Source organism: Symsagittifera roscoffensis, chromosome 7 (assembly GCF_963678635.1).
Source record: "Symsagittifera roscoffensis chromosome 7, txSymRosc1.1, whole genome shotgun sequence".
NCBI lineage: Eukaryota > Metazoa > Xenacoelomorpha > Acoela > Convolutidae > Symsagittifera > Symsagittifera roscoffensis.
The window spans coordinates 24,797,362-24,823,394 of record NC_087068.1 but is presented as its reverse complement, the minus strand read 5'-3'; the positions used below and the strand labels follow the sequence as shown (position 1 = coordinate 24,823,394).

General features: G+C 35.0%; 2 protein-coding genes across 3 annotated transcripts in view; both read right to left on the bottom strand.

The window, feature by feature from the left end:
- The window catches only part of LOC134851365 (small ribosomal subunit protein eS8-like), a 478,345-nt gene that overhangs the window by 282,567 nt on the left and 169,745 nt on the right, over positions 1-26,033 (bottom strand). The gene's annotated exons all lie outside the window — the stretch shown is intronic.
- On the bottom strand, positions 1,747-20,796 carry LOC134851961 (serine/threonine-protein kinase 32A-like). Its single transcript, XM_063868236.1, has 5 exons — positions 20,711-20,796; positions 3,932-4,522; positions 3,313-3,542; positions 2,440-2,721; positions 1,747-2,070 (listed from the first exon to the last, which is right to left on the bottom strand). Exons 2-5 carry the CDS (start codon positions 4,479-4,481, stop codon positions 1,747-1,749), a joined length of 1,386 nt encoding a protein of 461 aa, XP_063724306.1. The 5' UTR covers positions 4,482-4,522; positions 20,711-20,796.

Here is a 26,033-nt window from a genome sequence, read left to right as displayed (position 1 = left end):
TCCATGGGGTGTCAGCAGATACCTAGCCACCGCCGAGCTACACTCATCAAGTTCACATTGCAGCTCGGCACAAACAGTACGTTGTGAAAAATGTTCCTCCTCACAGTGTTGTGGCAGTTCCTGATCTCCATTTCCACTTATCCTTTGCCCTCAACACTTAACAGTGTTCTGTTGAGGTTCTCCACTATTGTTCCATTGTTTCAGCTCTCAAAGCTTAAAAAAAGCCCTGTTGAGCATTACAAGATCAATGCATCCCGCCCGAATCCACAATGAGGTCGTCTTCCTTATTGAAAATTTCGCACAGCAAAAGAAGAACCCTGTCCTCCCCTGCTTACACTACTTGGCAAAATGTCCAGGTTGCCCGCACTTGAGGCACCCTTGCTTTTTTTCACTCGGCCCACTTGCTTCGATCAACCCGCTGGTTCGAGCATTAAATTTTCCACGATAACTTCTGGTTTAACAATTTTTCACTATATGAACCTACTGGCAGCACACCTAGCAGCCACTACTTGACACTTTTTTCTTCTTTCTTGCAGCTTGAATGGCTATGTGACCACGTCTAGTCCATCCACATGCAGCCTTGCTCGATTCATTCTAGCTCCTCAGTCTCGTTCTCAGCTCCGCAAAGTTTTCGGCTGGTTGCAAGCTCCCCTGCACCAAAAAATGCTCATAGCTGTCAGGCAGCCCATTAACCACCAGATCTTTGAATAGTTTTCCTTCCGTGATTCCTACTCCAGCTTCGCTCAACCGCCTCATCAGCTCTTGGCTGCAAACGAAGCAATCGTCGGGATCCTTCTCTGATCCTCGCAAGCTAGCCTACTACACGGACCATGAACGGCCTCTTTACGCTGCAGAATTTCTCTTGAAGCAGCTTCCAGGCCTTAGTGCCATTGCCATAACCATTTGTTCCCACACAGTCGATCTTTGTCATCCAGACCCCCATACGCCTATAAAATTATGCAAGCAAACTTTTTTTGTAGTTAACGTAATTCTGGAACCCCGATAATTGGATAATTCTTCCGTTTTCAGAAATAAATTTCTTCAAATACGCTAAAAAAAAAGCTGTTTTTGAAAAGTATTGTATGCCCTGCTCAAGGCACAATTATTTGAAACTTCAAAATCATAAAATTAGCTTATTTGAAAGTGTTTGCCAAAAAGTAGAAATCGGCTACTTTCATTAATTTGTATATGATCTACTTTCAGATCGTTTCAATGGGTTGTGCATGCAAGAACGTCCAACTTTTGGTGAATCTAGCTTTGAGTCTTTATCAATTGTGGTCGGTAAGGTCTTTATCAATTGTGGTCGGTAAAGAACACAACCCACAAATTGAGAAGAATTTAAAGTGATAACGGGGAGGTTTCAGATAATTTAAACGCGTTTTCTCAATCACTCCAATTTCGGCGCCAAAATGTCTGCACCTGCAAATCAAACAATTATCTTGACGCCAAAACAACCAAATTGCAAATTTTCCAATTCGTTGAGGATTTTTGTTATAAGTGTATCATTTTTTTCTATTCTTTTTTGAGTATAAAATGAATGAGATCCCATTCTTTAAAAGCTCAAAATAGAATGGCAGAAAGATGCTACAATTTCAAGAATATCGAAATCTGTTCTAGTAATCATTCGCTGCCTCCTCTAAGTCAATCTGAGTTCGTAATTATGAGAAGAGCTGGTGCAATGAAATTAATGTTTTTTCTTTGTTTTCTTTTCCTGTCCCTTTGTTGTTTCAGCTTGGCTAGAAATGACTAGGTCTTATTCGACTTCAAACTCATCCTCTTATCCAGAGGCGCAGCGCCAGGTCCATCCAAGTTCAAAGCCGGCTCCGGTGGTGGCGTTCCCCCCGACGCTTTCGGCCCTCCTGACTCTTCGGTCGGTGGCAATGGGCTCGGATTCAGAGTTGGAGCCAGAGGTGCAGCGGCCAAGTCTTGTTTGAGCATCTCGTTGTCGATTAATTGCACGTCTACTTTCCAGTCTTTCATTCGGTCGAAGTTGAGGTACTTTGCAAACATTTGGTTGTCGGCTTCGGCGTCAAAGCTCTTCCTCTCTTCCATTTCTTTCAGTCGCTTTTTCTGTACATGGATCGATTTAAAATTTAAATATGGACCTAGTTTTTTGAACTATTCATTGAAAATTTTGAATTCACAAGCTCTGGCGTGGATGTGGATTCGATTTAAAAAAATATTGGTGCTTCTGCGAACATTTTAAAATTTTCAAGCCATTTTACTTTATTTTTTCCAGTTTTTAAGAGAGCAAGTTGATATTCACGCAAATCTAAACAAAAAGTTTCAAGCGTTTCAAAAATAGCCGACGAAATTTAAATACAACTTTTTCAGCAGTTTCAAATTATTACATGTTATCATCTTTGGATTTCTTCTTTGGATTCTTTCTCGTTTAAGCTCAGTGTTCAATTGAGTTGCAACCCGAAAAAAATGAGCTACTTTAACAAAAGAATAAATCGATCCCTTTTTATGCAAGGGTTCCGCCTCCAAAATCATCTCTTCAAGTTCGAAAGTAGCGTTGCAATTAATATTCTTATCCGATGGAACGAAACTCGGCCTTACAAGTTTGTTCAGCACTTCTTCTTTCTTCATACCCCCGAAGAACTTCATTCTGTTCAGTTCGTCGCAGCTGCTCACTCTGTGTTTCGGGTTAACATCCAGCATGGCCTTCAGCACTTCCACGAAATCGGGATCCCAGTCAGGGGGGTCGTGAAAACATCCCTCGCATTGACAGAAAATGTTTTATTGAGGTTTAAGGGTGCAATTTTTTCCTTGAAACTCTGTAAATGCCTGGGGAAAAAGTTATTCGGTTTCAATTTTCAATTCTTACTGAGTATTTTTTTTGAAAAAAAACGTAGTTTTTTGTGCAAAGTTTTGATTGATAAAAATGTGTTATTTATTTTGAACCATTTTGATAGTAAAAAGTCCACTACTGGAAGATGGTATGTAATTCATCAAATCAATAAAATATTTTAGTTTTCTGTTACATTTTGGTTAGAAAATTCAGCCTAATAGCTCGAAGCGGATATTTTACTGGTCCATTTGACATCTGTGGTTTTAATGAAGCGATAACAATCAGATAGTTGCACGTTGTTCGGGATCTCGTATGGCAGTCGGCGTCTAAAGCAGGGTATCACTTTTCCCTCAAACCCCGAATCATCCTGTTAACCTATCTGGTTATATAATATATTCATTAACAAGCTCAGAAACTTTTCAAGGTACGTACTAATTACGCTTGCGGAATATTTTCAGTTCTTTTAATCCGACATGACGATTTGATAAAATATTTCGATACAATCATTTTTCAATTACGTGGCGCAACGGCGGCTTCACGAAATGACGCTTGTATATTGTGTGTTTTTTCCTCGTGTATAAGTTAAGGTGAGTAAAGGGGTGGGGGAATGGAGGGGGAAAAGTGGAAAAGTGCCTGAATGTCTCGTAGAGGGTGACGCCTGTGGACCACCAGTCCACTTCGAACGAGTAGCTCTTCGACTTCCGAGTGGCCGTCTCTAGTAACTCGGGTGCCATGTAGTGCTTCGTCCCTAATCACAGCAGTTGTGCACACTTTTACCAATTTGCCTTTTTCCTTATGGCAGAGAACTAAGATCAATCTGATTTATAATAGTTTTCAATGAAAGGTTTGCCCAAAAATAGAAAGTGTCAATTTCAAGGGCTTTTTCATTTTTCATTGCTTTATCATTTTCACTAACAAATAATGATGAGTTCGCGTTATTACATATTGATAGATTAATACTTTGACTTAGATATTTAAACAAATTTTTTTCCAGTCATGTTCTCGCATAAATCATAGACACCCAAAAATCATAAATGACTATAAGTTTTTGTATTTCTAATTGGTTGCGAGCTTCAACGATGAAAAATAGCTCATATATCATCTGCAAATGGTTGTAAACTAGAAAAGAACTCGTGCCTGCTAAATTTGTAAGTCGTTTCTCCGAAGTGCAAATAGCTGCCACATTGAAGTCTGTCAGCGCCAGATGTCCGTTTTCGTCCAGAAGAATATTATCTGGCTTAATATCTCGATGAACCACCCCTTTTGATTTCAAATAATCCAACGCGAGACCAATTTCCAACGCGTAAATTTTCAACGTATGTTTGTCAAAAACAGTCGATTTTGAGTCAATATGAAATCTTAAATCACCACCTCGGAACAGCTCACTGACCATAAACATGTCTTCTTGGTCTTGAAATGTGTACCATAAATTGCATAAGAAAGTATGAGTTAACGCCATAAGAATCTGTTGTTCTTTTAACACATACTCAACCGCTTTATTTTGCAGACAAGCTTTTTTGTTCATGTATTTCATGGCGTAAAATTTGTCCGTATCGATTTTCTTCACGATACAGACTTTTCCGAATGCGCCCCTTCCGATTGATCGGAGGATTTGGAAGTGGGAGAGATCGACCTCCTCCGGAAGTTCCGGGGCACTTTTTTCTTTCTTCGTGCAGAGGCCGCCCATCCATAAACGTAGTTTTACACCCGGTGTTTCGGTTATGACAACTGAAACAAGTTTAGTATACTCTGATTTAAAATATGCAATATAACCACTGCTCTGAAAACTAACCCACTTTTACTAAATTTTTTACCTTTTTATTCCGAGTCTCAGAGATTAACGGACTATTTGTGCTCGAAGTGAATTTTTCAGACAAATGTCAACTTTTTATCGGAAGCCATTTTCGACGGAATTTCTTAAAATCATGTAAAAATTGTCAATATCCTGAGCTTAAATAAAAAAAATATTATTTATTTTTACAGGTGATCCTTTTTATTGGGGTAATGGGGGTTTAAAAATTGCCAATTTGGACTCATTTTACGCACTCCATGCCAAAAAAAATAAAGGATGCCTAGCTCAAGAGCGCGAGTTCTTTGAGTGCGGCAAATTTTTCCGCGCTCAAAATCACTGTAACTAAATGGACGCTAATTGGGTCCATTGACTCCGTACGGGCTCAAATTGGTACTAGCTAAGTACAACATGACATGAAGCCGACAGACGACATTTTTTCCTCATTGCAATATGTTAATTATATAAAAATTAAATTATGCTACAGCTGGTGAAAGTCTTACAAACGAACTTTTTGAAAGAAAAAAACATCGCCATTTGGAAAAAAATCGATTCAAAAACTAATTAGAAACAATTAAATGCATTAAAACTAAATAAACTTTTCTAGATAAAAAAACTTCAAGAAAACTGGAATTGATTTTGCTTAACTCGAACCCCAGCCAAGCTCAATTTTCAGCTTGGTAAATTCCAAAAACTAAAAAGTTGAGACTTTGCAGCCAGCTTTTTGGTTGTTTTCTGAGTTCAAGCAGGAGGTAGCTTTCTCATAGAGTAGTTTCAGATAAGGCACACCGTCTGTTCATCGCGTTATCTTATTTTCGGCCGGATAGATTCGTGCAACTTCTTGGTCTAATACCAATCTTAATCTTACTCTTATATCTCCTAGTCTCGATAAATCTAGTGCATTTTGTTATTTGCGAGTTAATCTTGAAGCTTGTCCGAAAGTAGAACAAGTGTAGTCTAAGGTTTATTAAAATTAGTCTGGTGCTGAAACTACAAGTAGTTTCAGCACTTACAGATAACTGTCAGTGTTAGTGATGGAATATGATTGGTTGGTTAGTAATAATTTATAGGGATAGTTTTGTCAATAATATAATTGGTTTATAAATACTCGTCCAGAACTCGTTCCACCCATCCGGGGTTTAGAGAATTTTTAGTTTTAAATTGTTTACCGTAGTGAAGGACGGATAGAGAGATTTCATATCCTTTGTGGTAGTTTTTTTAGTAGTTGGAGCAGTGACTTCGTGAAGAGAAGAGAAGAACAGTTGTTCGTGTTTCAAAAGTGGGTCTCGTTTGATCGTGGGTCGTCTTGAGTGATTGTGTTAAGATTCTAGATCGATGCAGTGACGTGTCTGTTTCGTTAAGCTTAGAGCAAGACTTCGTGGAAGATGAAGTTGATCTTTCCGTGTGAAGTGCGAAGTGACTAAGATCGGTATGTGAGATCAATATCAAGTTGACCATTGGTCTGTTTCAATGGTTTCCTTTGCAGCTATGTTTAGTCCATACTTTAAATCCTCTGAGGGTAGTGACTACGGTAACAAACCAATAGATTTGTCAATCCAGAGTTGGAATGTAATCAAGTTTTCATCTCCTTTGCTGCTCGTTCCTTTGGCTCTAAGAAACCTTTTACGTTGCATTTATATATCTACATCTTGTTAGTGAAGTCAGATTTTAGTTATGTTTTTTTATTAGTTGCTTTCGCAAAAGCGTTTTCATTTAGTTCGGTTATTTTAAAAAAAAGTGCTCAACCTCGAGCCACTCTTATCAGAAATAGCGTATCTGGGTCGTAGCATATGGTGCGGGCATGTACTTTGAGCGACAGCAATCTGGGTTGTGAGGCCAGAGTGGGTTACATTTTGACCGCCTCTTTGGGCAGAGTCTCTTTTTGTGCTTAACCTTCTGTTTTCATTTTATCAGGTGTTTTTTCTTTTTTGTTTTGGTTGTGTCCTTTTCTCGAAAGTATATCATTATGTTATTTTTTTTTTCACTTTTTAATGTTTCATTTGTTATCAATAAAACATGAAAGTGGGTTTCAAAAGAATATTTTATCCAGTTTTAATCTGGGTGTTATCCGGTTCGGGTACCGTGGGATTTTTTTCTCTTATTCATGCTTATAGTGTTGTGGCGTTAATAAGCTGCATTGGTTAGCTTAAGCTTACTCTTATAATTTCTTCCAACCGGGTCAAACGAAAGTTGAAACGCATGAAAACAAGTTAGAGTTGTTATCAGTTAGATTTGAACTTGAAATTCATTTATTAAGCAATCACTGAGTTGGGCGATTTGGTGGAAAGAGTGGGAAAATTGTAGGCGAGTCAAGAATTACTAAACAATTTCAAAGAATCGTCACATAAAAAGGTTAGTTTTCATTCAGTTCACTTCCATTTGTTTGAGTTTACTGCTGTAATAATATTAACTTTACTGCCGAGTTTTTAAAAAATTGCTGTTGTATTGAAACTTATTGCGTTAGTAATTTATTGTAATTGTTAAATAGAAATCGGAAAGCTTAGAAAAAATTGCCTACTATTTTTTGTTTAAATTTTTTCTTTTTAGATGAATGATCGGCGAAAACTAAAAAAGGAAAATGAGAAATTTATAAAGAATGCTGAATGTTTTGGTTTATTTATTAGTTGAAATATTTAATGTATACTTACGGAGGGTTGTCATCGGTAAAAAATCCATTGGGGAAGTTAGTGCGGATTCTGTCTGATGATGTGAAAAGTTTCCTAAGCATGCGGTTGATTTTTTTAAATTTAAAGTAGAGGCCAGAGAAGCTCCAGCGTTCTTGATGATGTTTAGTTTTATCAAGTGAGAATTATTAACGTGTGTTTTGAAATAAATTATACATTTCATGTTATAACTAGAGTGTGGTATGCATATATTCTAGTATAGTGAAATCAATGGGCTGTATATATTTGTGGGGGACAGTTAGTGGGCGGGAGTCATCAACATCAAAGGATTTGATTAGTGGGCAGAATATATACATTTGGGATCATAGTTACGGAGGATGCCTTGAAATTGGTGCTGTTTATGCAGTAAGTGAAACTAAGGAAATATGGTGAAGTGTATTTTGAGTTAATGAAAGTAATTCTGTGTTGTGGGTTACGTGTTGGTGTATTTGATGTATAATGATGTTGTTTGAATTTGTAATATGTATATGTATGTGTTAAATTTGTTCGTAACATGATTTAATGAGAACAGTGTAAGTCACGTTCCTGAGGTGAAAAAAATGGAAAGTTAGTGCAAAATGGTTAAAATTATTAAATCATGGCTCGTATGCTTTAAAATTTTTTAGTGCTGTGGCGATGATGTTATCGAATTTTTTGTTAATACTATCTATGTAAATTGAAGATTTAAAAAAGAATTTTTCTCTTAGTAGTGTGTTAAAATGAGGCTCGTCCTCACATGGGGTATCTTCCATGTAGCATAATATTGCGTGATCATAGTGGTTGATGGAGAATCTAATTGCGCGTTTTTCTACGAATCTGTTAAGTGTTTGGTTAAATCCGATTGAGTGAAATGTTTTTCATGAAGTGCGGTTGTTAGTTTGTGTAGTCGGATTTGGCATAATTTGTTGTTTTTGCGGGTTTTGTATAAGGGAAGGTCCAATGGATTAGTAAAATGATAGTGTTGAGTCCAAGAAATGGGGAACCAGGCTATATTCATCAACGAAGTTCAGTTGGTTTTCGTAAGTGGTCGTGTAGTGAGTATATTGAGGGAAAAATGGCCAGTCGTAATATAAAACTTTTTTGGTGTTAGTATGTTGTGGGTGAAGGGACTATAGTCGGGATGATTGGGGACGCGTTTAAAAATTCTATGGGCTCGTGTAAAATCTGCATTTGCGGGTGGAATTGAAGATTCTGATGTTGAGGTAGAGTGTGTTAGTTGGTGAATTGTTAGATTGCTTGTGTTATGAATGTACTCTTGTAGTGTTATGAAGTTGTCTAACTCATGCTCTAGCTAGTTATGTTTCTTGGGGCTAGGTGGATCGGGTTGGTCGCTGGACATCGGGGAAAGATTATGAGTGGCGTCAGTATAGGAAGAGGGGGCCGGAGAGGATTCATTTGGAAGTTGGGAAGTAAGCTGTTGGAAAGGTGGCTTTCAAAAAGTGGATGGGCTAAGTTCTGAGTGTAGGAACTCATCAGAAGTTTTCACATCGGAGTTGTTAAAGTTAGAAATCTTATTTAAATCAGTTTGTGTCGAATCATCTGAATCTGTGCGTGGTGAGTTAGTTCAAAAGACTGGCAGGGGAGAAGAAGTCAGGTCTGAAAGCTGAAAGTGAAATGCGAGAGGAGTGGCATTGAATGTTGAATGGATAGAAAAGGGAATGGCTGAGGTATCCAATCTGTCGGCTCATCTTGTGCTAATAAGATGGTTGTTTGAGAACGAAAATTTGTTGTATGTGGTTGTTCTGCTCATATGTGTCATCAATGGTTGACTGGTGGAGTGATATATGAGATACTAGACTTTTGTTGGTAGCTATGATCTTGAGAAGTGTGTTCTGTTATTGCTAATGTGTTCCTATAATTTCGTGTTACTAAAGATAAAGGGTGATTATCATGATGGTGATGTAAATGTGTTGTTGCGGTAGGTGTTGGATTTATTTTGTCCTGTGAAGTATCATATGCCTTTGGTATTGCAGATAGTTTTTTTTTTGTATTCGCTAATCTGAGCGTCGAGGAGAGTTTTGTTCCTTAAAGTAGAAAATATTCTAAAAAATCCTGGAAATATTGTGCATGCTACAATTGATTGTTTGTTTACTTGTGAATGTATTGCGCATGTGTTGTAGATTACTTTATGAGAAGAGGAATAAAAAAAATCAAACATAGCGTATAAGATAGTCAATCTTTCTAATATATAGCAGTGGCATCCTAGAAAAGCTAAGAGTTCGTTTTTTAGATTTACAAAACTTAAAATAATAACTGGTGAAATATTTTGTGGACGATACTTTTCACCGTTAAGATAAATTTAGTCTTTATTTTTCTTGAAATAACCGCTCTAATTTTTTTGCGTAAATACGTGAGAAACCAGTAATTTCTGTTCAATTGATTGTCTAAAAGTTTTCGTAATTTCTGATAAATTGATTGTCTTCGAATTGTGTCCTTTGAGTAGGGAGTTCTTGAAATTGTTGTGTTCGAATGTGATGCTTTTTATCTGATCTGGAAAAAATACCTATTGATTTTAACTCAATATTTGGTTACGGCCGATTGCTCTTATGCTTTCTGTATAAGTTTACTTAATGATGACATAAGAGTAGGGTATTGAGTAAGGAGATAATATTTATCTTCGTTTGGTTTTAGCTGTAGTACATTGTGGCTTTTTTCTGATCCACTTGGATAGCTGGATTCCAAAAGAAAACACGTCGTGACAGTGTATCAACAGAAAATACTTTTCTTATAGAGTATAGGGATTCTTTTAAAGCATCTTTCATCTTCAAAACGTATAATGGTAAAAAAAATTTAGTAAATGTGTAGTGCCAGAGAATGTTTTCTTCGTAGTCAATGAAGTTTGATCTATTGCCTGATAGTAAATATCCTGCGTAGGGTAATTTTAATACTGCTTATGCTAGTGATTGTATTATTTATGTTCGTTCGAGTTCACATAAATGAAATGATGAATTGTTTCTAGTTCTGATAGTGAAATTTCTGGCAAAATTCTGCTTATTCTATATTCTAGCTTCATATCAATATGTATATTATGGTGGATTGCACCAAAATATCTGTTATTCATGAGTCAGAGTTCTTGCAATCGTGTGCTATCTTTATCTTCTGGGCGAAGTTATCCGCCAGGATTTCCTGTGTTTCTGGAAAATGTTACCGGGATATAGGAGGTTTCATCTTTGTGGTTTCGATAAGGTTGTGATGGGTCAATATTTATTTTTCCTGTTTTCTTGTCCAAATTTTTTTTGTACTTGACAAAAATTTCTGAGTATTGTGTTTTTGAAAAGTGGTTTTGGATATTTACAAGCGATTTCTGTTTCACGCTAAATTTGAAAAAGTTTTTGTTTGTTTTCAAAACCATCAATAGTTTTATACTTTTGATTATTAGATCTAATCCTATCCGGGTTGACTTTTTCAAAAGGGATTGATTCAATAAAACTTTTTTGTAAAATTTTAATGTTCTTGCGTAAAATTTAGCAACTTGAAATGTGGTACATGTGTTTTTTGGATACCACAGACTGTTGCTTGTGTGCGAGTGGTAGAATTGCAATATCCTGGGATAAGCATATTCCTGATATAAAATATTATCGTCTTTAAGTCCCGTGTTAATTGTACTTTTTCCAATTGGATTTTCCAATCAAAAAACTAAATTTCTTGGTAGTCTCTGTTCTTTGTGTCAGCTTTACAATTTGAGGGGTTATTAATTCCTATTTGTGGTATACAATTTTTATCATGCATGTCGTACGTAAAACGTCCGTGTTCACCGTGGTAAGGGTATTTATTGTCTAATTTAACATGATCTTGGTATCTTTCAAGTTCTGCTTGATGCGCAGAGTCTGATAAAACTTGAAAGCTTACTAATTTGCGATTATTGCTTTTTTGTGGTCATTTCTTATTGTTGTAGTTCGTTTTTGCAATCTTCAGGGTTAAGTTGCAAAATTTTTTCTTTATTGCATTGGTAAAAGGATTTGTGATCGATTCTGTTTTTTTTCCATTTGAGACTTGAGAGCAATGTACTTACTTTTCTGAGAATTTAGCTGTAAATTTTTATCCTACCAGTTGATGCTACTATATTTGTTGATTCTATGTTTTGTGGTTCGGATTCACATTGTGTTGCTTAATCTATTGCGTATTTATGAAGTGTTTTTGGTTGATTTTCTTCAAAATCATAATGTGTAACTAGGATGTCTCGTAGTCCTGTTCTGGGGGGAGACTTTTGATGTGATTTGAGCTCTAAGAGTACAAGAGGGGGAAAATTTTAAGGAAAAAAAAATATTGAAAGATACATAGGTTGGATAAACCTGAATATGGATTGTAGAATGTTATATATCCAATAGTCATTTTTGTATATCTACCGTTTTTATAGATAAATTCTGTTGTGATAATTGGAGGGTGTAAAGATTGAGCTGTTTTATTTGGTGGGGCTAGAGGTAGTGGGTAATGAACTAAATTAAAATTAGTTTTACTGTCATTTCGAATTTAAGTGTTAAATTATCTTGAGTGAGGATTTGTATATTGTGTTTTTGTGTATCTTTGTGAATGTCGTGTCTGTATTGTAATCGGTTAAGTGCCCAATTATCTTGTCTATTACTTTCAAGATGTTGGCCAAATAGGGGAGGGGTTGCTACAAGTGTATTCCAGTCTAATCGTAAAGGTATACTTGTGCCTAGAAATTCTCCATATCTATCGTCTAGATTTGTAGGGAAATTTAGGGGGAACGTAGTGGTTGGTGATTGACCTGTTACTGAATGGGTTAGTGGCAGGGATAGGGTTTCTGGTAGGGATGAAGAGGTATCGGATGAATTGTCTATGTTGTCGCTTACTAAGTTTGGTTCGCCTTGAGAGATTGCTTGTGTCCTCCAATGTGGAAGAGGTTGCGTTGATGTGGGGGGATTAAAAGAATTTTCACGGATATTTTTTGAAGTTGGTGTTGATTCTAAATAGTCCGATGGGATATTTGGGGTATTTTGTTAAGAGATTGTTTGCAGTGATGGGGAGTACTTTGGAACGTATTGCTAGAAAGATCCAAAGGGGTCGAAGAGGGTGATGAATGTATAATAAAATGAACCCTGGTTGTTGCAAAGTTTCGATTTTTTCGGGGATGGATAATTTGTCTATCTTTTGTCTGTTGAAAAATTTTTTTGGCTTGGATGTCTAGGTTTGTTAAGATCTTGTTTAAGTGAGGGGTAAAGGTTATATTGTGGTTCACTTAGGGATTCTTGACGAATCAAAGGTTCGGATAATGATGCGTGTCTTTCTTCGAAGGTATAGGGATTTTATTGAATTTAAATACGTGTAGATGATTGAAGTTGGCTTGTTTGACTAGATGTTTGTGTTGTTGGGGGTCTTGGGATGTAGTGGTTAGTGGGGACTGCTCATTTGGTTGTTGATTAGCAATTTTGGATGTTATGAAATAAAGTTCTTTTTCTTAATTAAACCTATGTTGTTTATAGTAATTTTCGATGAAAATTATCAGAAAATTGTTGCTAATGCGAAAGAAAGTATTTATTGCCTTTTTTATACATTTGCAAATTGTTAGGTTGAGGGATTTTAGAAACGTGACAAAATTACAAAAAAAAGATGTTTTTCTTGTTAACTACAAGTCGGAAAATTTGAAAGGTTTTTGAAATTTCGTACCTGAGGAGATTGTCAAGAATTTTTGAGACGTTATAGTAGGTTTTTATGAGGGAGTAAAAAATTACAGAGGCTGCAAAAAAATATGAAAAGGAGAAGTGCTATTTCTAGGGTGTCGATGATAAAAAAAGTACAAAGTTCTAAAACTGTTGAAAAAATTGAAATTAATTTTAAAATGATTATCTTAAATATTGAATTGGCCTGAAGGGAAGCATTTGATTTGTTTCGTCGAAATTTTTTTTACTTTTTCGGGTTGGAAATCTGGTGTGGTAGGATTGTTTATTGATTTTTGACAAGTGGGTTGAGTATAGGAAGTTTTTGGTGAACGAAAGTCTGAAGGCTTAGGACTGAGCTTCCTAGTTGATTTGTTTTTATTTATTGGATGTCTAGAGGTTTTTGAAGATTTATGGACTTTAGGCTAAATGATAATGTCAGATTTTGTCTTCAGGATTATTTAATATTTCCCTTTTTGGTCGCACCAGATGAGTTTAAGCCAGAGGTAGCTTTCTCATTGAGTAATTTCAGATAAGTTACTTCGTCTGTTCGTCCCGCTATCTTATTTGCGGCCGGATAGATTCGTGCAACTTCTTAGTCTAATACCAATCCTAATCTTACTCTTATATCTCCTAGTCTCAATAGATCTAGTGTCTACTGGTATTTGCGAGCTAGTCTTGGAGCTTGTCCAAAAGGGGAACACCTGCCGTCTAGTTTGCAGGACACTACTTTCATTACAACTCTTAATATTCGGTATTAGCTGCTTTGCACAGAAAAACAATCGAAAGAAACCAAAAAGCATTCGAGCTAGTGAGGACTTTTTTGGGCTAAATTTGTTCAAACAACTGTTCGAGAGTAGATAAAAGCCAATTCAAAAAATGAGGGCTTTGCCTGATACGACCAGTTTTGCATTTTCATTCTGCAGGTAAAAATTATCACTATCATTTAACGTGTTGACCTTCTCGGATATGTCTTGCAGTGCAAACCAACATTGATAACAGTCAGGTTTCAGCGTTTTAGTAAGGTTTCAGAAAATGACGGAATACTCGTGCTTTTTTCTTCGAACCCACTTTGACTTTCAGGCTCTTTTCCAGTTTCCCCCTTTCAGAATACCGAGTTTTATGTTTGTTTTACGTGTTATTACGACTAAACGCGTGATGTTACGCTGTAAAGTATGAAGAACAGATCTGTCCCGAATTGTCGATTTGTTCACCACGCCAAATTTCATTGCATTATGACAACGTTAAATAGACTTTTCAAAATTGAATTTGAAAAGGTGGGGGGGGGGGACTGGAAAACAGCCGACTTTCAAACTAGTCGAAAAAAAAATAATTTTTTGATTATCATCTAGAAAGTATTGGCCTCCTGACCTCAAAATGAATGAAAGATTTCAAACATTTGAATTTTTGAATTTTTTGGCGTTTGAAAAATAACAATTTGACCAATTTCGAATAATTGTAACGTGATGTATTTTTTGCTATTAAAGCGTAAAAAGTGATTTTGTCCGAATCAAAAATTGTTCCAATTTGAGTTGAGGCAGTAGATTTCCTTTCATATTATGTTTTTTTTTAAATCAAATTATCACTTTGAATTTTACAAAATGTCTGAAGTAGAATTTCCAAAAAAAAGTGAAAAAAAAAATTAATTAGTTTTTCGAAATTTAATCAAAATTTGAAACCAAAAAATGTTCTTTTTTCACCTCTCGTAAAATGAAAATACATAGTTATTTAAAAGATAGTTCGCAGGGCTAATTGCATAATTGGTGTAAAAATTTGTTTATGTAATCAAGCTGATATTTTTTTTCTGTTTGAAATATCAAAAACTATTTTAAATTGATTTTAGAAAACAAAAACTTCCAAAAAATGGAGCTCGAAAAGAGCAAAAAAAAACGCTCAATTTTATCATGTGGTCTATATTGAATTGATTATTTTTGCATTTACAGTAAACTCATTTAAAATATGTTTTTGTTAACCCCATTTTTCAATGTTTCCATTTTTTCAGTTGTTTTACAATTGTTTGACATAGTGTCTGAATGCGTTATGTTACGATGCAATGTATCAAAAACAATTTTGTCCAGAAAATAAAGTTTGTTCACCATGCAAATTTTCATTGCATTATGACAACGGAACTTCAAGTTTCTCAAAAACTAAATCCAAACAGCCCAATTTTATATCAGTCGCAATCAACTTCAGTATAAAGAAAAATCAAACGTCATTTGGAATTTATTTGATTTTGCCTTTGTCTGAAAGGACCATTTCCTCCATCGCTATTTATACTTTCTGCGTTGCGAAAATTTAGCAGGAAAATTGACTTTGAAATAAAAAATCAAACCTATAAAACCCGTTTTTGTTTGCAGTTTTTTTGGCTAATTTTTACAATTTTTCAGTTTCAATTTTTGAATTTCAGTTTTAAAAGTTTTTTTTTCTACCGCTGTAAAAATTGCAAATAAAGTGTATGTTAAGATAACGAGCTAATGTGAACAGTTTAGTTTTCCATACTTCAAATTTTATCATCACGCTTTTAGCCGTAATAACGCTTAAAACAACTAAAGAACTTAAAAAGTGGGGATGTGGAAAAAAGACAGTTTTCTAAATTTTTTCATTAGTAGTTATAATTTTGATTTACAACTCCCATTATAAATTTGGCTCTTTTTCCTTCCCCCCACCTCCCACGACCATCAATTTTATGGTGTAATGAGTGGTTTTACAAGGGTAAATATGAAGACCAAATCTTTTTGGCACATCCTAATTTGAATTTTGAATTTGATGCAGATAAAATTTTGACACACATAATTTTGATCAAACAGGTTAAATAAATCTACATCAGGACTGCTATACAGGTAATTCAACCTTTCGAGTAGCATCCCTTTAGATTACCTAGAAACAAACGGTAGGGCACTGAAATTAGGAGTTAATTAGTCCGCATGTCATTTTTCATAATGATCGGACAATGTGAAAAGTAACTTTACTAGTAAAAAATTGCAGGCGGGGGGAAAGGAAAAAGAGCCATAATTTTTTTTGGCTCTTTTCCAGTTCCCCCTTCAAAATACCGAGTTTTATGTTTGTTTTAGGTGTTATTACGGCTAAATCCGTGATGTTAGGATGTGAAGTATGAAGAACAAATCTGTTCACAGTTGTCGATTTATTCACCACGCCAAATTTCATTGCACTATGACAACGTTAATTAAGCTTTTCAAAATTGAATTTGAAAGGGGGGAACTGGAAAAGAGCCTTTTTTGCATGGTTTAGTGTCTTGGGAAAAATTGCGTTTACTCTCATATTACAAACCGTAGGGTCAATTAAAAATACCATCAGAAAGAGTTAGGTTATTGTTTTTCAAAGGAATAGGTTTCAACAAATATAAAGACAATAGCTATGCTAAAAACACGCAGAATTTCTTTCACTTTTTCCAACCCCCTCGTAAGTTTCTTTAAAATGTATTTAAGTATTTTGTGCGCGGCAAATTTCATGAAAAAACATCGTAAAAATTGGTTCACTCACTCACGCTCACGTGATTTTTCTTGCAGAACAACAAATATCTTTTTTAAAAGCCAACTGTATTTTTCTACAACGCTATTCATTTGTTCACTTAGAGTTTTGCTTTAATTTATTTTGATGAAGCAGAACTCGTTTCAATTGTAGTCTATCAAAATCAAAGCCTTTAACTTGGATCAGCGTCAGTTTCAACAAGATAAAAAATTGGGGCTCGCTTTCGCTCCGCTCCCTTCTCACTTCAAAATTTCTATTTTCACTGTTTCTTCAAGTGTTTTCTGGCTAAATGCGTTTGCGATGTCATGTTTGCGCGATAAAAATGAAGAGAAACAGATCTTTTCCACTACCACATGTTTGAATTGAAAAAAATATGTATTTCTAAAACAACAAAACTGCAAAATTTTACAAATGAAAAATTTGTTCATATAATTCGATGGTTATGAAAATTGGCATACAGACTAATAAGGCCATGGCAAACATATTTGGTCTTCATAATTAACCTTGTAAAACCACTCGTTTACACGATAAAATTGATGCTCGTGTGAGGTGGGGGGGGGGGGGGAAGGAAAAAGAGCCCGACTGCCTTTTAAGGTTTATGGAGCAGTAATAACCTTAAAAATTTCAATGAAATAAAACGGCTCTTTTTCCTTTTCCCCCCACCTCACGCCAGTTTCAACTTATTAGTGTAACGAGTGGTTTTACGAGGTCAAATATGAAGATCAAATATGTTTGTCGTGGCTTTATTAGTCTGTATAAAAATTTTCATAAGAATCGGACAATGTGGTCAACAAATTTACATGTAAAAATTTGCAGGTGGGGGGGGGGAAGGAAAAAGAGCCAATAAAACGAAATGAAAAAAAGAAATTTCTAAAATTTGAAATTTTTTATGTAAATCATCCCCCCACACGCCATATAAAATACAAAAGGATAGATTTCGCTCCTTGTAACAAACCAATTATGCCAAATAAGCTTCTTCTCTACCAATTTGGGGCGACTTCTAAGACGGATTCACTCTCCGCTTACGCGTTAATAGCGCGAAATATATCGCGCGTTAATTGTCCCAAATTGGCCGAAATAGCAATCTTTAAACCCCCGTAACTTTACGAAACATGATCACAGGTTAAATATCTTTTCAAATTTGCTCAGTACAACAATAGCTTTCGAATGATATAAAAAAATTCCGTCAAAATGGCTAGTTAAAAAGTCGAAATTTGTCTGAAGAAAAAAAAAACCCACCCCGAGCACAAATATTCCGTTACTTTCGTATCGAAAGTCGGAACAACAAGGCTGCCCGTATCAGGGCGAAGCTCTAAATGTTCCAAGTGCCTTTTTAAGTTTATGGAGCAGTAATAACATACAAAATTTAAATATAAAAGATTTTTTTTTGTAACTTCAGATTTCTTGTGAAAATCATCCCCCCACACACTATATTAAGTACAAAGTACAAAATGATTGACTTTGTTCGTTGTAACAAATCAACTATGGCAAATAAGCTTCCTTAAAGCAATTTGGAACGATTTCTAAGACTGATTAAATCTCCGCTTACGCGTTAATAGCGCGAATTATATCGCGCGTTAATTGTCCCAAATTGGTCAAAATGACCAAAATGGCAATCTTTAAACCCCCGTAACTTTACGAAAAATGATCACAGGTGAAATATCTTTTCAAATTTGAGCTGAGGACAACAATGCCCTTCGAATGATATAAAAAAAGTTTGTCAAAAATGGCTAGTTGAAAAGTCGAAATTTGTCTGAAGAAAAAAAAACCCACCCCGAGCGCAAATATTCCGTTACTTTCGTATCGAAAGTCGGAACAAAAAAACTGACGGCATGACTTAAAAACAACTGATGGTTCGACTTAAGAAAAGACTGACAGCTTGACTCAAGGAACAACTGACGATGCAACTTGAAAAAATTGAAAAATTTTCAGCGCGGCAATTTTGGAAATTTTGATGTCGCAAAATTAGAACACATTGACCGCACAAGCCCTGAATGTTCCGACTGCCATTTAAAGTTTATGGAGCAGTAATAATAAGAATTAAATGAAATAAAACTAAATGGAAATTTTTTTTTCTAAAATTTGAAATTGTTTATTAAAAATTATTCCCCCCACACCCCATATAAATCACAAAAGGATAAATTTCGCTCCTTGTAACAAATGAATTATGGCAAATAAGCTTCTTTCAACCAATTTGGAACCATTTCTAAGACGGATTAACTCTCCGCTTACGCGTTTATAGCGCGAAATATATCCCGCGTTAATTGTCCCAAATTGGCTAAAGTGGCAATGCTTAAGCCCCCATAATTTTACGAAAAATGATCACAGTTGAAACATCTTTTCAAATTTAAGCTCACGACAACATGTTATAAAACAATTTTGTCAAAAATGGCTGGTTGAAAAGTCAAAACTTGTTCGAAGAAAAAAACCACCCCGAGCACAAATCTTCCGTTACTTTCGATACGAAAGTCGGGCTCTTTTTCCTTTTCCCCCCACCTCACATAAGCGTCAATTTTACGGTGTAACGAGGGGTTTTACAAGGTTAATTATGAAGACCAAAAATGTTTGTCATGGCCTAATTAGCTCGCATGCCAATTTTTGTAACATTCGGATAAAGTGAACAAAACTTCACTAGTAAAATTTTGCAGGTGGGGGAGAAAAGGAAAAAGAGCCGAAAGTCGGAACAAAAACTATTTTATCATTGCCATAAGGCAAGGAAAATTTTCATTTTGACAAAAAAAAATTTTGTGAACAGTTGTTTTCTACTTATATTTTAAAATTACGTTTTTAAACATAAAAGCACTTGAAAGAACTTTAAAACAGAAAGTTTGAAAAAAAGAGGGGTTGAAAAAAATTGAAATCGGTTTTTCTCAACTCTGACTACACTTTTTGAAAATTTTTAAAATTAATTTTTAAGACTTCAAAGTTATATATCTCTCGACTCACTTTAATGAGTTCTCAAGCTACCTGATTTTACGTGGAAAAATTTTAAAATGTACAAAAGCTAAGAAAATAAAACACACGGAGACAAGTTCTTCTCTGCTAAAAAACTGGCAAAAAATTGACCTGTCCTCGCACCTACATTTTTTTACAAAAAAATTGTTTGTTTACATTGCCCGATAAGAAATGACCTTTTATCACACCAAAATTTTGATGCTCATGCGAAGTGGGATCTAAAGCAAAAACTGCCAAAATTTGATTGTGTAACAATTAATTAGGGTATTAATAAATTACTTAGGCTCTTTTCCACTCCACCCCACTTTTCAATTTGGCTCTTTTTCCTTTTTCCCCCCACCTCAAATGCTCATCAATTTACTTTGTAACGAGGGGTTTTACAAGGTTAAGTATGAAGACTAAATATGTTTGTCATAGCCTAATTAGTCCGCATACCAATTTTTGAAACAATCCGATAATGTAAACAAAACTTTGCTGGTAAAAGTTCGCTGGTGAGGGGGAAAAGGAAAAAACCTTCCGTTTTAATCTTTTCATAGTTGTCTTACTTGTTATAACAGTTAAATAGGTGACTTTACTATGAAAGGTTTGAAGAACAAATCTGTTCACAATTGTTGGTTTATTCATTTGTTCACCACACAAAATTTCATTGCAATGTTACAAGGTTAGAGTAGTTTTTCAAACTCAAAATTCAAATGTGTGAGAGGGGGGGTGGAAAAGAGCTATTACTGAAATTATTGTCTAATCAGGCAAAAAGTTGTTCTTCATATTTTTAAACACAGTATCAAGAAGATAGCCGAATAACCAAAAGTCTATTAAGAATAAAGTTTTTGGGTTGATGTAAAAACACTCTCTTACCGTGTCCACAGAGTAACAATTGGTGTAGAAAGATTTTATATAAAGATCGGAAAAAAATGCCAATCGTGCATGCGCGAAATTTGATAGAAGCTGGAAGACATGATCGAACTTTTTTTCCGATTCTCTAAAACGATTAAAAAAGTTCGAAATTGAATGCCAAAAGTGGAAAAAAGGGGAGTTGAAAAGAGCCAACGAATCGTAACACCATGAAATTGGTACGGCTTTTTTTCATTCTTCCTTCCTGACATTTTTTATGAGTTTTTTTGTTCAATTGATAAGATAAAAACGCTATAAAAGGGGCGAAATGAATACGTTTTCCAAATATGTTGAGAAAGATTTTTGAGCTGATGGAAAAATAATAAAATTACAAACAGAAAAAAAAACGATAAACTTTAAATTTGAAAAAATGCCGAGTTGAAAACCAGTTATGATGGGAGGAACTGAGAAAAACTATATAGGAAAATATATTTTTGAGCCCTGCAAAACTGCGCGGATCAAAATTTAAAAATTCTTGCTGCTTTTTTAACTCTTCAAAATAGCCACTTACCAATTGAAGTAATGCCGGCATAGAGATTTTGTATCAGCAAGTAACTTTGTCCCCAAATGATTGATTAGTTGCAATTGTAAAATTTCAGAGCTGGGTTAAAATAGAACCACTTAGTTAAAATTGCAAGCCAATAAGGCACGTGCCATCATCGTACTCACTTGTTCAATGAAGAAGATGAACAAATCATTGGATATACTTTTTTTCGATTAGGTTTCCCTTCATAATTCGACGCGTATTTCCCGACTGATTGGAGACAGGCTCCTTTCTACGTTTCCATAGATTGTATTTTTTCATATTAAGGCAAATTTGACACCACGGCTATTTCAACTTGAAAAAAACTGCTTTTTATTAAACTGAAGCTTTTAAAGTAAATTTTGCATGTCAACTACCCGTGTCGAAGTCCGCGATTTAGAAAAAATGTTGTAAGCAGCGCCATCTTATGCTTGAAATTCTTTGTCGTGCCGTCAGTCTTTTCTCAACTTGAGCGCTCAGTTTTTTTATTCGCGCCGTCAATACTTACTTAGGTCGCGTCGCTAAAGCCTTTTCTTTAATCGCACCGTCAGTTTTTTTTTAAATCAAACCATCAGCCTTTTCTTCAGTCGCGCTGTCAGTTTTTCTTAGGTCGCCCGCGAAAGTGTTTTGTTGTGTAGCGTCGTCAGTCTTTTCTTAAGTCGCGCCTCTAAGATCATCACTAAGTTGCTCTCTTTGACTTTTTTAAGTCGAGCCACTAAATGACTTTTCTTGAGTCGTGTCTTCATCTTTTTTTGAGCTCGTGCCGCCAGTCTTTTCTTAAGTCACGCCGTCAGTCTCTTACTAAATTGCGCCGTCAATTGCTCTTTAGGGCGTGGTTTAAAAAAAATCTTTGGCGGCATGACTTAATACAAAAAAAAACATTTTTGCAACGTGACTTAAGAAAAGACTGCCGAAGCAACTTGAAAAACTTGAAACTCAGTTCTTTAAGTTCTTTTCTTGAATCGCGCCGCTTAAATCTTTTCTTGGCTATAAAAAATGAACGACGCGACTTAAGAAAACACTGATGATGCGAGATATAAAAAAAGACTAACGGCAGGACTTTATAAAACATTTTCTTAACCTAAAATCTTTTTATAGGTCGCCCAGCTAAAGTCTTTTGTTATAACGTGTCATTAGTCTTTTCTTATGTCGCGCCTTTTAATTTTTTTCTTAAATTACGCGGTCAGCTTTTTCTTAAATATTTTTTAAGTCGAGACACTGAAGTCTTTTTTTAAGCGGTGCCTTCAGCTTTTTCTAGGGTCACGCCGTTACTTTTTTCTTAAGTCACGCTGCCAGTGTTTTCTTAAGTGAAGAAAAATCTCGGGTGTATGATTTACAAAAAGATTTTTGCTGCGCGACTCAACAAACGACTATCGATGAAAAAGATGAAGAATAATTATTTTCAGCGGCGTTTTCTAAGGAAAAATTAGGTGGCCTGAATTTAGAAGAAATTGATTGCGCTTTTTAGAAAAACTGACGGCGCGACTTAGAAAAAGACATTCGCGCTCTCAGTTTTTTGCCGAAATCCCAAAGTCAGTGTTTTTTTAACTCGCGCTGTCTTTTTTTAGGTCAATCCGCAAATTGTTGCTTGTAGGTTGGTGCCGCTAAAAAGTTTTCTTAGGTAATTCATGACCCAAGAATGCATTTTCAAGTTGCATCAGCATGACCCGAGAAAATATAATAGCGACATAACATAGAAAAAAAACTGACGGCATGACTTAAAAAAAAACTAATGGTTCGACTTAAGAAAAGACTGACAGCTTGACTCAAGGAATAACTGACGATACAACTTGAAAAAATTGAAAAATTCTCAGCGCGGCAATTTTCGAAATTTTGATGTCGCAAAATTAGAACACATTGACCGCGCTTCTTAAGAAAAAATTGACAGCTCAACTTAAAACTTACGGTGAAACTTCAGAAATGACTGACGGCTTTTTTTGATATTTTTTTAGTCGCACCGTCAGCCTTTTTCTATGTCGAGCCGTCAATCTTTACTTAATTTTCGAACAAGTCGCACCGACAAATTTTTTTCCGAAATTGCGCCACTAGAATTTTTTTTTAAAAATGGCGCCGCAAAATTTCCCTAAATTGTGCCGTAAACGAAGGACTAATCGCGTGACTCAAAAACAACACTGACAGCGCAATTGAGAAAAGATTGACGAGTCTGGCGACTTTTTAGCAGCCCAAACAAATGAAGAACCGATTGAACAAAATGATAGCCCAACCAATCCGACATTCAAAAAACAACATGAATCGCAGTTTTTTACCGCACTCCATTTAGGGTAATTAGGCTCTACAAGGGTTTTTAAAAAATATAATATTTACACTACCAAATTTGATACCAATAAAAATTGCTAAAAATATAATAACTTTTTAGAATTTTAAATGTCAATTATTCCATGATATTGTAAAAAAGGCATTTTGTCTTAAGTCTGTTAAAAAACTCATTGAAAAAAATCTTAAAGCTAACTTGATGACAAATAAATTAAAAGTTTACAAAGACAAAGAATTTGAAAATGCGTTCTTTGGAGTAGATAGAGAATAAAAATGTAAACTGAAACCAATATTTGTATAATACAATTAAGTTTCGGTATTTTCTTGTTCGTGGAACTTAATTTTTAATCTGAAATTCAGACGAAACAAACGTTGATTGAAATTATTTGGTTTGTTTCGAAAGTTAAAATTTTTCATGATTTCTAGAACTTTTGAATGAAGTCAAGATGTGTGTTCATGACCCAAGAATGCATTCCCAAGTTGCATCAGCATGACCCGAGAAAAAATAATAGCGACTTAACATAGAATAAAAACTGACGGCATGACTTAAAAAAAACTGATGGTTCGACTTAAGAAAAGACTGACAGCTTGACTCAAGGAACAACTGACGATCCAACTTGAAAAAATTGAAAAGTTTTTCAGCGCGGCAATTTTGGAAATTTTTATGTCGCAAAATTAGAACACATTGACCGCGCTTCTTAAGAAAAAACTGACGGCTCGACTTAAAAAATACTGACGGCGAAACTTCAGAAATGACTGACTGCTTTTTTTGATATTTTTTTAGTCGCACCGTCAGTCCTTTCCTATGTCGAGCCGTCAATCTTTACTTAATTTTCGAACAAGTCGCAACGACAAAACTTTTTCCGAATTTGGGCCGCTAAAATTTTTTTTAAAAACTAGCGCCATCAAAATTTCCCTAAAATGTGCCGTAAGCAAAGGACTAATGGTGTGAGTCAAAAAAAAACACTGACAGCGCAAATGAGAAAAGATTGACTAGTCTCGCGAATTTTTAGCAGCCCAAACAAATAGAGAACCTATCGAACAAAATGATAGCCCGACCGATCCGACATTCAAAAAAACATGAATCGCAGAACTTTACCGCACTCCATTTAGGGTAATTAGGCTCTACAAGTTTTTTTTAATAAATATGATATTTACACTACCAATTTTGATACCAATAAAAATTGCTAAAAATATAATAATTTTTGAGAATTTAAAATGTCAATTATTCCATGATATTGTAAAAAGTGTATTTTGTCTTAAGTCTGTTAAAAATTCATTGAAAAAAAATCATAAAGCTAACTTGATGACATATAAATTAAAAGTTTACAAAGACAAATAATTTGAAAAAGCGTTCTTTGGAGTAGATAGAGAATAAAAATGTAAACTGAAACCAATATTTGTATAATACATTTAAGTTTCGGTAATTTCTTGTTCATGGAACTTAATTTTTAATCTGAAATTCAGACGAAACAAACGTTGATTGAAATTGTTTGGTTTGTTTCGAAAGTTAAAATTTTTTATGATTTCTAGAACTTTTGAATGAAGTCAAGATATGTGTTCATGACCCAAGAATGCATTTTCAAGTTGCATCAGCATGACCCGAGAAAGTATAATAGCGACTTAACATAGAAAAAAAACTGACGGCATGACTTGAAAAAAACTGATGGTTCGGCTTAAGAAAAGACTGACAGCTTGACTCAAGGAACAACTGACGATACAACTTGAAAAAATTGAAAAATTCTCAGCGCGGCAATTTTGGAAATTTTGATGTCGCAAAATTAGAACACATTGACCGCGCTTCTTAAGAAAAAATTGACGGCTCAACTTAAAAAATACTGACGGTGAAACTTCAGAAATGACTGACGGCTTTTTTTGATATTTTTTTATTCGCACCGTCAGCCTTTTTCTATGTAGAGCCGTCACTTTTTACTTAATTTTCGAACAAGTCGCACCGACAAAATTTTTTCCGAATTTGCGCCGCTAGAACTGTTTTTAAAAAGTGGCGCCGCAAAATTTCCTTAAATTGTGCCGTAAACAAAGGACTAATGGCGTGACTCAAAAACAACACTGACAGCGCAAATGAGAAAAGATTGACGAGTCTGGCGAATTTTTAGCAGCCCAAACAAATAGAGAACCTATCGAACAAAATGATAGCCCAACCGATCCGACATTCAAAAAACATGAATCGCAGTACTTTACCGCACTCCATTTACAAGGGTTTTTTAAAAATATGATATTTACACTACCAAGTTTGTTACCAATAAAAATTGCTAAAAATATAATAACTTTTGAGAATTTTAAATGTCAATTATTCCATGATATTGTCAAAAAGGCATTTTGTCTTAAGTCTGTTAAAAAACTCATTGAAAAAAACCATAAAGCTAACTTGATGACAAATAAATTAAAAGTTTACAAAGAGAAAGAATTTGAAAATGCGTTCTTTGGAGTAGATAGAGAACAAAAATGTAAACTGAAAGCATTATTTGTATAATACAATTAAGTTTTGGTAATTTCTTGTTCGTGGAATTTAATTTTTAATCTGAAATTCAGACGAAACAAACGTTGATTGAAATTATTTGGTTTGTTTCGAAAGTTAAAATTTTTTATGATTTCTAGAACTTTTGAATGAAGTCAAGATGTGTGTTCATGACCCAAGAATGCATTTTCAAGTTGCATCAGCATGATACGAGAAAATATAATAGCGACTTAACATAGAAAAAAAAACTGACGGCATGACTTGAAAAAAAAAGATGGTTCGACTTAAGAAAAGACTGACAGCTTGACTCAAGGAACAACTGACGATACAACTTGAAAAAATTGAAAACTTCTCAGCGCGGCAATTTTGGAAATTTTGATGTCGCAAAATTAGAACACATTGACCGCGCTTCTTAAGAAAAAATTGACGGCTCAACTTAAAAAGTACTGACGGTGAAACTTCAGAAAAGACTGACGGCGTTTTTTGATATTTTTTTATTCGCACCGTCAGCCTTTTTCTATGTGCCGTCAATCTTTACTTAACTTTCGAACAAGTTGC